The sequence below is a fragment of the Branchiostoma lanceolatum genome, chromosome 11 (genome assembly GCF_035083965.1).
Source record: "Branchiostoma lanceolatum isolate klBraLanc5 chromosome 11, klBraLanc5.hap2, whole genome shotgun sequence".
NCBI lineage: Eukaryota > Metazoa > Chordata > Leptocardii > Amphioxiformes > Branchiostomatidae > Branchiostoma > Branchiostoma lanceolatum.
In genome coordinates this window covers 4,340,891-4,353,512 of record NC_089732.1, presented here as the reverse complement: position 1 = coordinate 4,353,512, position 12,622 = coordinate 4,340,891, and the positions used below count along the sequence as shown (strand labels likewise).

The following is a 12,622-nucleotide window of genomic DNA, read 5'->3' as shown; positions in this document are numbered from 1 at the left end:
TTCGTCCTTGTGACTTTCCCACAGTAGAAGTCACCAGTTCTAAAACCCAAAAAAAGTTTCCATATTTGTTGACATCTCCTCTAATGCTATAAACTCATATTTGTAACAAAATTCCCTTGTGACATTTCCAATAGTAGAAGTCCACCTGTCCTAAAGCCAGAAGAGAGACTACCCCCCTTCCTGAAGCGGGAAGACCCCCTCCCTTCCCCGGAGCCCCCCAGAAAGAAACTATGTGCCGGCAACGGCGCGACGACCCCCAGCAAAGAACCAGAAATGCCCACCTTAATCAGTGACAACGAGATTGTCGACATAGTTGAGATCTCGGCAACGGGGCAGACCGAGTGGCAGGCGTCGCAGAGTTCTTCCACAGCGGGCATCCCGGTGATTAAGAAGATGAGCAAACCGTTGCGGAGGCACCCCATCAGTAAGGCACCACCCAAGTCACCGACGTCCGTCACCAAACAGGAGAGCAGTGATGAAGGTAAGGTTTGAGGAAATGAGGAAGAAGTTATGATACTGCACATGGCAACAGGTCCAGGAGACTTAATGTCTGATGTCATGGCTATGGTGAATTTTTTGCACTGCTGCTTTTTTAATTCCAATGTTAAGCCACCCAAACTTTTAGTCAATGACATCTTGATTTTTTGGTGAAAAAAAACATAAGATGGAGAAATTTTTCCATGACACCAGTGTTTAAATTTTTCCAGATCTTCTATTTGGTCTGAATTTAGAGTTGTGACTTCTAGATGTGTAAGATTTTCATTTGTCAATTGAATGTTGTGAATTCTTTCTGTCAAGAAGCCCGAAAGGTCTGAGCAGTACCAAATAAGCTATTAAGAATTGTTACTATTTTATTCCAGACCTTCCCTTTGGCATTGAGGAGAGCCTTGACACGTGGATGCAGTCCATGGCCGGCCTGTGGGTCTCCAGCCCCCCCAACTTCGCACTGGAGAAGATGCACAACGACAAGATGTCGAAACAGGACCCCTACTGCGCTGTCTGTTCACTATTTAAGCCATACAATACGGTAAGAATCAGCTTTTACAACTGTTATGTCCTTTTTTTTAAACTATTGGCTTTATGCATGTTTTTGATTGCATTTGAATATTATTTTGCAATTGCTGGCAAATGAAATAGCAGGGAAAGTTATAAAAAAGTACATTTTGACATCATGCCCAATTTGTACAAGTGTCACTCTGTGTTATATATCCACCCACCGCTGCATGCCTACAAATTTGGTGTGTTACGCAGAATGGCAATAATACCAGCTGACCAATTCAAATTCAGAACCTGTGGTAGATCAATTTATACTTTGATGAAAATAAACACATTAAGTAGACACTATAGACAAATTTGACTACATTTGGCCAATTTCTATTGTACATTTTATTTTTTCAGCTCCCAAAGTAGTCCCAGGTAGAGTCTATACCAAAAGAGACTGACTTACCCGACTTAAAGAGACTAGAGCCAACTTTCATGAAAATACTGTAACTAGGCAATATGCTCTATTTCTTTGTACAGGTCCATCCTGACGCCCCCTCTGGTTCCAACCCCTACACGTGTCGGCTGCCGCGGCCGGTGGGTTACGCTGCCCGGAGCCTGGTCCTGATCCCGGAGCTGTGCTTCGCGGCCTGCTCCGTCAGCCCGTCCCCGCTCGGCTCCAACCCCCTCATCGACTCCAACCTCAGGAGTATCGTCCTCAAGTGTCAGCAGTGCAGTCTACAGGTCCACGCAAGTGAGTTAAGCAACTGTCCTTTTATGGGCCTAGATAAGGGGCAAATGTTTTTGGTTAAGTGCATCTTCATTGGCCTGGTTCAGAAGGAAACAGTAGAAGTGACAGTGCAGTCTACAGGTCCATGCAAGTGAGTTAAGCAACTGTTCTTTAATGAGCCTAGATAAGGGTGATAAGGGGCAAATGTTTTTAATTAAGTGCATCTTCATTGGCCTGGTTCAGAAGGAAACAGTAGAAGTGACAGTGCAGTCTACAGGTCCATGCAAGTGCATTATTTTCAGTCCTGGGTTCGAATGCCCTGATGCCACCAATGTTGTGCCCTTGAGAAAGACACTTTACATGACTTTCCTCACTTCACCCAGGTGTACAAATGGTGTTATTGTTCTCTGTATGTGGCACTGTTGATATAAGTTGTAAAAACTGAAGTCCTTATCTGTCCAAAAGCAAAAAAGAAATAGATAAAAGTTGCAACTATTCTTTTGTTGGCCTAGATAAACGGCACATTTTTTACGGAAATGCTTCTTCATGATCAGTGGCCTGCTTGAGAAGAAAATGTAAGGTACATGCAACCTCAAAGGTTGCTCTCTGATTCTGAAATGTTGACTGTGTAGCAAAGGGTAAGTGCAAATGAGTTTCCGCTATTTTGTAAACAAAAATTGTCCTAAGCATGTGGACAGAGACATATTGAGAAATCCATCAGCCTTTTAAAGTCTGAAGATGAAAATGTGGGATACATTCATGCAGACTCGGAGTCCAACCTAAACCACTGTGTTTCTTTTCCTTTTAGGCTGCTACGGTGTGTCTGATCCTGAACTACACCTGGGGCACTGGACCTGCAGTAGGTGTGAGGCAGAAGCATGGGATGCGGTAAGGAACCATCATCTTAACGATCAAGATTTGCATTTCTGGTCATCAGAGGCTTTAAGTTGAAGTTTAACATCAGTCGTTGGTTGCAACTTCACAGTATCTTGGCTTGAAATTTCCTTTCCTTTTCTACCTAATTTTTTAGTGAGCCATGCGAAAACGAATTCTTGTTTTTTTAGAGATTGAGAAAAAGAGTTCCTTTATAGATGCAGTTTGTTTTGTAACATTTTCATCTGTATTAGTCAAAAACAGATTCATCAATTTGATTTATTGTACAGTGTTATGCACTCATTACTAAGTAATTAATGTATTGTACAGTTTTTGTACTTTTGATATTAATTTGTCTGGTACATGATGTGTATATTTTGCTATTGTTTCATCTTCAAAATTGTAAGCAAACTCTGCAATTCAGGGTGCTTTTCTCCTGCCCATGTACGTTTGCGCTTGGTGATAATAATACTAAACAGATCATTTGAAGACACATGGCATAAGACTATCTGTTGTCCCGCAGCAATGTTGCCTGTGTGTGATGCGTGGCGGTGCCCTGAAGCCCACCACGACGGGAAGATGGGCCCACATCATCTGTGCCATCGCCGTACAGGAGGTGTCGTTTGAGTCGGTACAGACCAGAGGACCCGTCAACATCAGCAAAGTACCCAACGCCAGGATCAGATTGGTGGGTTGCTTTGCTTTGTTTTAAAATAAGGCCATTCTTTTCTTGGTTTTAAGTCTCACTTCTTTGGAAAAATTTAACAAGAGGTATAGAGGAAAACAGAGTGGAAAGAAAACAATTGTATTAACCCTCAGAAACTGTGTACCAAGATTCCACTGAAGTTTAGAAAGATTCTTGCTGCTAGTTTAAATTGTCTATATCAACAGTCCAGTATCCTTCAAAAGATTTCCACAACTTCATCTATGTATTTCTCAAAATTTGGTCTCTTATGCCATTGTCCAGGGCTTTCCCTGTAAAATGGTACATCTTACAAACTCTGGTGTGATTCTGTTTACAAACAAATTACGGTAAAAGCATTACTACTTTTTGCTAGACTAAGTGACATGAGTAAAACCTGGCATAAAGCACAGCCATTTGAAGAACTTCAATTATTTTTTTGTTCACAGAAGTGTTATCCTTGCAATAAGATCCCTGCATATTAATTAAGGTATTGTGTGGTTCTGTAACAGAGTAATGATAGGAAAAGCTATACTAGACTTAAATGACTTCAGTAAAACCTGGCATCAAGCATAGCCATTTGGAGAACATTAATAATTTTCTTCTTTACAGAAATGTTGTTACTGCAAGAAGATCATGAAGAAGGGTGTGAACATGGGGGCGTGTATCCAGTGTTCGGCAGGCAAGTGTGCACTATCGTTCCACGTCACGTGCGCGCACGCGGCCAGCATGGCCATGGAGCCAGGAGACTGGCCGTTCTCCGTGTACGTTATCTGCCAGCGCCACACGTGCAACCGGGAGCGCGCGAGGAATCGTCCGCTGACGGATATCAGCGTGGGACAGAGCGTCATCGCTAAGCACAAGAACGGACGGTGAGATTTTGTTTATTGTTTATTGTTGCAGATATACAAACAATTAAAAACAAAATGATAGTACAGGAGAACAATACATGCGGGAACTGAAACCTTTGTGGCTTTTCATGGGACTCCCCACAGAAGCTTGAAACCAGCATCATCGCTAAGCACAAGAACGGAGAGTAGGTTGACTACATGTTGTTTGGCTTCACTGAACTATTCTAAGGCTTTTGAAACTGCTGCTGACTGAGAATCTTTCAATCATGAGAAATCCCTTTTGAGAAAAATGTAGTATTTTGAGTCAGTCTGGACTAGATATGTTGTAAGGATTTTTGTCTCTCCATGTTCTGAAGAGATTTGAAATGTCAACTTCAGCTTTCTTATGACCTTTGTTGTGATTGAATGTATGAATGAACTGTCGTTTTCTTCCCCAGGTACTACCGGTGCCAGGTGATCGGCCTGACGTCACAGACTTTCTTTGAGGTGAACTTTGACGACGGCTCGTACAGCAACAACCTGTTCCCACAGGACGTGGAGAGCCACAACTGTGAGAGAGACGGCCCTCCCATGGAGGGGACACCAGTCACTGTGAGTTAACAACTTAGTTTACTTCTTATGCCATAAGATACTACATTCTGAATCCTAGATCAACATTATGCTGAGTTTTTCTATTTTCCTGTTCATTGAGCTTTGGACTTTTAAAAGCAGTCATGGTGGTTAAGAGTCGCAAATGCTCTCTTAATGCTGTCTAAAAAAAACCATGTCTTAAAAAAATTAGTTTTGTGACTTATCTTGTTGCTGTGTTGCTCCTTCCAGGTACGTTGGACAGACGGGGTCCTGTACAACGCCGTGTTCGTGGGCTACAGCACCGTCACCATGTACCAGGTGGAGTTCGAGGACGGGTCCCAGCTCACCGTCAAGAGGGAAGACGTCTACACCGAAGACGAAGACCTCCCGAGGAGGGTGCGGTCTCGCCTGGTAAGGACGCAGGGTCAAGGTCAAGTAGCTCCTCCAAGGTCAACCGCCTCGGAGCAGACGTTTAGTAATGAGGGGGCGTCAGGGTTTACGAAAACTAGTTGTCCGCTGAGACCTGCTACGACTAACTTCCAATCGGAAGCTATGGGGGGTTGGGATCACATGATGCCTCCTAGTGGTATGGAGTCAAGTACAAGATATAGAGAAATAGGGTCTAGCAGGTCAGGCAGAAGGAGCTACGGTTCGATGGAAGAGACGATGAGTTCGGCGTACGGTAGCCAGAACATTGCACAGCAGCACGGAGTGAGTGGAGCCGGGTTTAGCTACACGTCGGAGACGGAGGCTTCGTCGATGTCACGCATGCAGAGCCAGCTGGGGTTCGGCCCGGGGATGGGCCAGCAGTCAGGCATGGGCATGATGAACAATGCGGTGTTCGGCTCGGCGCCGGTCTTCTATCAGCCGTCGTTCCTGGGGTTCCAGTACTACCCACAGCAAATGGAGAGACTCGAGACGCCGCCCCCGCCGGTCCCTGGCTACTACGGTTCGGAGCTGTCCCCTCACCTCATGGAGCTGTATGCTATGGTACCGGATGCACGGTCTTCAGGGGAGGGCAGAAAGTGATTTTTGCACGCTTAGTTTTTCGTTTCACGTGCCCTGGTAAGGCCACACTATATTGATTCTATAGATGGCGTCTTCTAGAGATGTAAAATCTGATGCAAGAGTGAAGAAATTCAGGACATTTTGGACAAGTGTTCTTATTTATGAATGTTTTGTGACTATTAATATTATGAACCTGTACAAGCGACCACTTTTACATAAGGACCACCTGGCCATTGATATATGGTCCAACCTGCACAAGTGACCACTTTTACATGATAAGGACCACCTAGTCATTGATACACGGTCAAACCTGTACAAGTGACCACTTTTACATAAGACCACCTGCCCATTGATATACAGTCAAACCTGTACAAGTGACCACTTTTACATAAGGACCCCCTGACCATTGATACACGGTCAAACCTGTACAAGTGACCACTTTTACATAAGAACCACCTGACCATTGATACACAGTCAAACCTGTACAAGTGACCACTTTTACATAAGGACCACCTAGTCATTGATACATGGTCAAACCTGTACAAGTGACCAATTTTACATAAGGACCCCCTGACCATTGATACACGGTCAAACCTGTACAAGTGACCACTTTTACATAAGGACCACCTGGCCACTGATATATGGTCCAACCTGCACAAGTGACCACTTTCACATAAGGACCACCTAGTCATTGATACATGGTCAAACCTGTACAAGTGACCACTTTTACATAAGGACCCCCTGACCATTGATACACGGTCAAACCTGTACAAGTGACCACTTTTACATAAGAACCACCTGGCCTTGATATATGGTTCAACCTGTATTAGAGACCACCTCTACATAAGGATGATCACTGCCATCTTTCACAAGGAAAACGATAACACAACAAAATCTCTGCACGAGTATGATGTCATCCATAAAGTCCTGGTATTGTGGCCGTAGCATACATTTAAATTGTCCATGTTCTTTATAGAATGCACTGACACAAACAGACAAATGCAAGTTGGTTTTGTATGGCCAGGCAGATACAACAGTAATCTTCCCTCAAAGTACACATCCTGATTTTCTTTAAAAGTTTCTCTTCATCTTGAATGTTTGAACAGTTCCAGGGCACCAGTGGACCTTGTTTCTCTCTGTCTTTTTTTGTCGAAAAGGAAATAAATTTGCTCAGGAATGTACTCAAGACAGTATAGCACAGCGGATCTGGAAGTCTCAAGCAAATGTGCTGCATCTCGAAAAGTACCCCTGTCTGACTAAGTGTCGCTAGCAAATGATGTACATAGATGTTGTAACTATAAGTGTGTGTGTTTGTGTGTGGTGTCACTAGTGTGTAACAATTAGGTCTTTGAATCTTATGAATAATGCCTTGAACTAAGTTAAAGCTAAGTATAATAACTATAAGGATAGTTGTAATCCTCCTGAAAATAATCATGAGCAAAAATTGAAAACTATGTATGCTTCTGTGTCCATATCACTGCAGTGGATTTTGTTTATTATTTTGTTTATTATATTCAAATAGGACGAAGAGGGATTTGAATTAGAATTGTCATTTCAAAGTGACTATGTTTAAAAATTTTTTATCTTGAAATTTATTTATTTATTCCTGTGTTAATATTGATGTTAAAGCCTATAAGGTTGCTGATTTGTGTTGCACTGTGCATTATATGTAATGTACATGTATCTATAATTGATGTTTTGCAAATTATTCTTAAGTAATGCTTATTTTTCCTGTAATTATTGCCAAAGATTTAAGGAGCTGCTCTTTTGGGGGTAGAAAAAAAACAATGCCTTACTGCTGTAGAGATAGACCTATGGTTGTACATAATCGTGCATGCATGTATGCTTGGCTGTTGCAAGTTTGGGGTATTTCTGCACAAGCTACTCAGTGCTTTTCATTTAAAATCCATTTCCTGCACTGTATTTCTTACCTGCACTCAGGACTCAACTTGCTGTCTCATAACTAGTTTTAAATGAGTAATTCTGATTGGTGATGGCCCTTGGCCAATCAGGTGCTGTTGTCACCATAGACAAGAAGATTCATTGGTGTTGGGTATTGGCCAATGAGATTCAAGGCTTTGCCTTCCCTTGCTGTGATTGGTGCTTTACTCAAGCAAGTGGTATGCCCTTGTCTTGCCACAAAATGAAGAGTTTAGGCAAGCAGGTAAAGTATGAAAAGAATGTGTCAGAAATACCCTAAACCTCTGTGATGGTCTCTTTGTGTTTAGCAGACATCAGTTCAAAGACTTGATCAGATCCAACATGATTCCTTTTTTTTGTGTGAGAAAATGTGTTGTTGGCTTCCAGAAGTGGATACAAAAAAAGGTGGTTTACACTGTCTCCGTTCTTGGACAAAATTGAAAGTTTTTCCTTTTGTATACAGGTTCTTTGGGGAAGATAGTGGTGAAGTATTGGTGTGCACACATTTGAAGCTTCCACTTGTCTTCCAGCACCCCATTCTGAAATACGACAGAAATTGACATGTTTGTCTTGGTGTGTAGACCTGCAGTACCATTTCATGTTGCTAGAGGATGCTCATGCAGCAGTCCCCCAGATCCTGGTTGAATGTCCACAATGTTTTTTTTACTTGAAAAGGGACATTTAAAACGAAAAGGTCAAAATTTGAGTGTTTTTCTTAGCATTAGGGTAGTTAACTTAGCAGGAAATGAGATTAAAGCAGTGGACAGGGAAGGAAGGTGACCAAATTTGCCCTCTTTTTTTCCGTTTTCTGCAGTCCACGGCCACAGACATGAGGCATGACATCTTCTACACAGCGGATCTCGTAGAATGCAAGCGACCTCGTGTTGCCAACACGCGCTATTCCTGGAGCCCTGATGCCGCTGATTTGACTAGCTGAGGGACCCCGTAGCTCAGAAAAGTGCCGTAAGCTCTCTGTGAAAATCAGAACCCAAAAGATCTCTTAAGCAAAGCAATAGAGTATGATTCTTGAGAAATAACACAGTTGATTGGTTGGATTTTTTAGTTTGTTGCAGTGACATTCAACTTGACTTGATCCAAAGATGATTCTTGTCTTTCTTGTTGGACTTGATGTTGTTTGAATCTGATGTCTGTTAGACCAAGCTAAGAAGTTTAATGTACAGTCTACCCAGTTCCATTGGTAGGTTAGGAAACTAGACTTGTATGTGTAGTGAAGTGGTTGTTCCTGTAGTTATGCCATCTGCACTGTTCTGTTGTGTATGGTGATGTTGGGTATCTGCCTGTCTGTTCTTCAAGCCTCTGCATGTGATGCGCATCTTGCCTTCTCTGTAACAAAATCTTATGTTATATTCCAATGGGGTATAAACCTTAACAGTGAAAGTTATGAGTATTGTATGATGATGCTTACTTGTAAAGTTGTTTTTTACTATGGCAAGACATTATTGTGTGTATTCAGGTTTGTGAGATCATTCTTCAAAATATTATCAACTGTACATGGCTTTATGGACACTGTCCCTCCTTGTTCCAAGTTTTTCTTGGTGAGTACGTTTGCAGTTCCATACCATGTTGCTAGGGGTGCTTCTACAGATATAGTTGTGCTGCAAACCCTGCAAAGTTTGAATTTCCTGCTACTGTGGGAAGATACAGTATGAAAATGGACTAAGTCACTCCACCAAGGAGGGTTTGTTTATCACCATTCATTTCATTTGTTGGTTGGCTAGTTGACATGGCAGACTCAACGAATTTTGAAATATCACCATACAATTGAACAGTGCAAGAAGGTCGTTTCACATAGCTGTAAAGTAAAAGCTACAATTAGACAATTGATATGGGACAAATAGAAAACATGTAGATGAGATGACAAATACCAAATATTATAATACTGATTCTGTATCTTACATTGTCAGGTAGTTCAACAGTACTCAAGAAATGAGAGATGCCACTTACTTTTGTAAGAAGCTATGTGTACAGTCTAGTGTGTGTTTTTGTACATAGTGTTTGTTACACTACCAACCCCTTGTTAGTAGAACTGCACTTTTCAGTGTGAGCCCTAGGTGGCGCCGCAGACAGGAGTGGTGACCAACAAGCCCCCAGTGGAGCCTTGACAAGATATTTCTGGTTGGAATATCTTTGATGAAAAACACAGCCCAATTAAGTTTTTTTCTGGGTTTGACTGCTAATCACAAAAGAAACTTTTTTTTCATTGTAAAATGAATGAGTGTATCCAGCAAATGGTGCTGTTTGAATTGAGGTTAAGAATTGAAATTTCTTTTCATATTTGAGAAATCACTAGTCAAAGCCACTTTTATTTTTGACTGAGGACCTCAGCAGGTACAAACAAATCTTTAAGAGCTTAAAACATGTCTGTGGCAAGAAAAAGAAAAACAAAGTCCCCTTCATATCTGGGTGTATTTCCCCTTGGGTTGTACATTGATAAGTGCACTATGTTCCCTGTAGTTAGTTAGTTAAGTGTAGATTTACATTTGCTCTGTAAATAAGGTACAAGTAAGTCAATGAAAACAGTTTGCATGTCCATACATTGAAAAATGTACATTTCTCATGGAGAAAGTTCTCTGATGGAGTATACACTGTTTCTCAAAGAAAATTCCTCTGGAAAAAAATCAAACTTTGAGTATAGCTTTTTCTTGTTTATGTGTGCTATTGTAAATGTTGAAGCCCCTTACCTTCTTGAGCAAAAAAAGTTGGGATATTTTTTACACATCGTATTGGTCAACACTAGACTATAGAATTAAAAAGATAAATGAACATGTTTTGCAAAAGACATGCCTCAAAAATAATACTCATTACACCAGAAATGGTTGTACATTGTCACTTTAATAGATACATTACACAAAATATCCTCACAAAATGTTTTAGACTTTGCCCATACTTCTCTTAACAATACCATGTACATATGTTCTCAATATTCAATTCGAATGCACAGGAACGCATTTATACCAGAGCTAACTTGTACTACACACATTGTTTAGAAATTGCAAGGTTTCAAAATTCTGTTGCATAACGTAGTCAGCAAAGAGAAAAAGGACATGTTCAGAGATTGATGACAACTTTATTTTCCTTCATTTAACTGCGATGTGTTTTGCTTTGTATATAAAGCAATAACATCTTTTTTTCTATTTATTGTCAAGAAATGGTGATATTTAAGATGAGAGAGCAGAAAAGAAAAGTTTATACCGGAAAGGATTTTGAAATCTTAGCTGTAAGTTAAGATTCCATGGATGGTAATGATGTTGATATGATGATGAAAATCTGTAGATATTTTGGTACGTTTTGTGCTTGGGGGTTACACATAGAGTGGTAATACATTGTAGCATTATAAGTAGTCATTCTTTGTTGTGTACATAAGCGTATCGAGTTGCAAAACAAACATGTATGTCTACCAAGTTCCCTCAACTGAAGTAAAATGTCAAAACATGCCAAACGCTTCATTTCATCATTTTATTGACAATGTATTGCAATATTACATTTATAGAATAGGATGTACCAGCATAGTCTCTACCAGACTAACCGCGCCGGCTATAGGGAGAACATTTGCCGTGGGACTTTGGCCATGGAGGGTTTGATGAAAGGCAATAAGGATTGCCTATCGGACCCTCTCTCCTTAGCCAACTCCCTTCATACAATTCACTCAATCTGGCCAATTTCTACTATTTTCCCAGCGATCCACGGAGCCTGGTAGAGGCTAGTTCCAGCACACCATTTCTTGTTTAGAAATTTGATGTATTTCAACAACAAAACAATGAAGAGATACTGATGTCCGCTCAAAGGTATTTACAATAGCAGTGCTTTTACTGTTGAATTGAATTCAGTTGTCGTTCGTTTATGTTGCCCAGACAACAACTATACTGAGGTTATTTCTTTTTTTTTAAGAATCAGACATGTTCACTCTATATTCGTTATGTATTGCACAGGGTATCAAATTATCTATCAATAACATCCAATATGGAAATACTTATCATACAATAATGGTGTCTGTGGCGTCTGTGTAGCACAGTGGCAGAGCATCCGGCTATGAACCAATAAGACCCAGGTTCAATCCCCAGTGGAGTACCCAGACATGTCCGGACATGCACCCAGACGTTGTGCCCTTGGGAAAGGCACTTAACACACATTTCCCATGTCCTAAGCCCAGCAGCAGGGTTTGGGTTGGCGTTAGGAAGGGCATCCAGCCGTAAAAACTCTTGCTACAAAAAAGGACTTGCACTTGATGAGGAGTTCTGGGGCTTCCCCATCCATGTGCAAGCACGTCTAACCCCCAGATGATGGGGAACAAAAGACGTTAAATTGGATAGAGAGAGAGAGAGAAAAGCCACCAAATTTACCATTCTTTGAACGGAACGGACAACCTTACAACGACATAGCATAAAACATTGACTGTACATTTACTTAGTCACGCGCAGAGGTTTTCACAATCAATAACTGAATTAACATTTCAGAACAGAAGTCCGATAACAGTTATACATGTCTCACGGTACAAAGTGATATCTAAATTTTGTCGGTGCAACATTTAGTGACAATTACTACCTGTGCGTCTTTGAGCAATAGTTGGATACCTAACTTTGCAACAACATTATGCCGAATATGGAGAGCACTTGCTTTCCTAGTTTTTTTTTTTTGTTGTTCTTTGTCTCTGACGTATGTTAAGAGTTTCAAGTGAATCATACATCATTGATTACGGTACATGTACTTGCCCTGAGTGTACTACCATTGCACGATATTAAATGCCTAAAGTCGCAGTTCTCACATATTCACGAATGTGGTCACTGAATGCCAAACGTTGACACCTCGCACAGTTTTGTTTTTTTCAATCTAACCATTTGGTGGAAAAAGTAGTTTCTTGATGCTTCCTCGACCTGTTTTGCATCTTCGTTCAGGTGGGAAATCTTGTGTTACCAATGGTGCCTTCAATCAACAACACGGTGTCTGTATTTCATAGGCAACCTTTAAGAAACCCTGAGAAGTAAAATT

At 41.1% G+C, this 12,622-nt stretch overlaps 1 protein-coding gene across 3 annotated transcripts in view; it reads left to right on the top strand.

Moving 5' to 3' along the window:
• LOC136445343 (lysine-specific demethylase 4B-like) overlaps nt 1–11,075 on the top strand; it is a 35,562-nt gene extending 24,487 nt beyond the window's left edge. For 2 of the 3 annotated variants that reach the window (XM_066443305.1, XM_066443303.1), the window contains exons 15-23: nt 135–481; nt 861–1,027; nt 1,522–1,735; nt 2,520–2,599; nt 3,108–3,272; nt 3,879–4,138; nt 4,555–4,708; nt 4,937–5,098; nt 8,430–11,075. In XM_066443305.1, coding sequence (XP_066299402.1) covers nt 135–481; nt 861–1,027; nt 1,522–1,735; nt 2,520–2,599; nt 3,108–3,272; nt 3,879–4,138; nt 4,555–4,708; nt 4,937–5,098; nt 8,430–8,552 — 1,672 coding nt within the window. In that variant the 3' untranslated portion in view covers nt 8,553–11,075. The remainder of the gene's footprint in view (nt 1–134; nt 482–860; nt 1,028–1,521; nt 1,736–2,519; nt 2,600–3,107; nt 3,273–3,878; nt 4,139–4,554; nt 4,709–4,936; nt 5,099–8,429) is intronic. The other variant, XM_066443304.1, reaches the window with a different exon arrangement.
• The last annotated feature ends 1,547 nt before the right edge of the window (nt 11,076–12,622 follow it).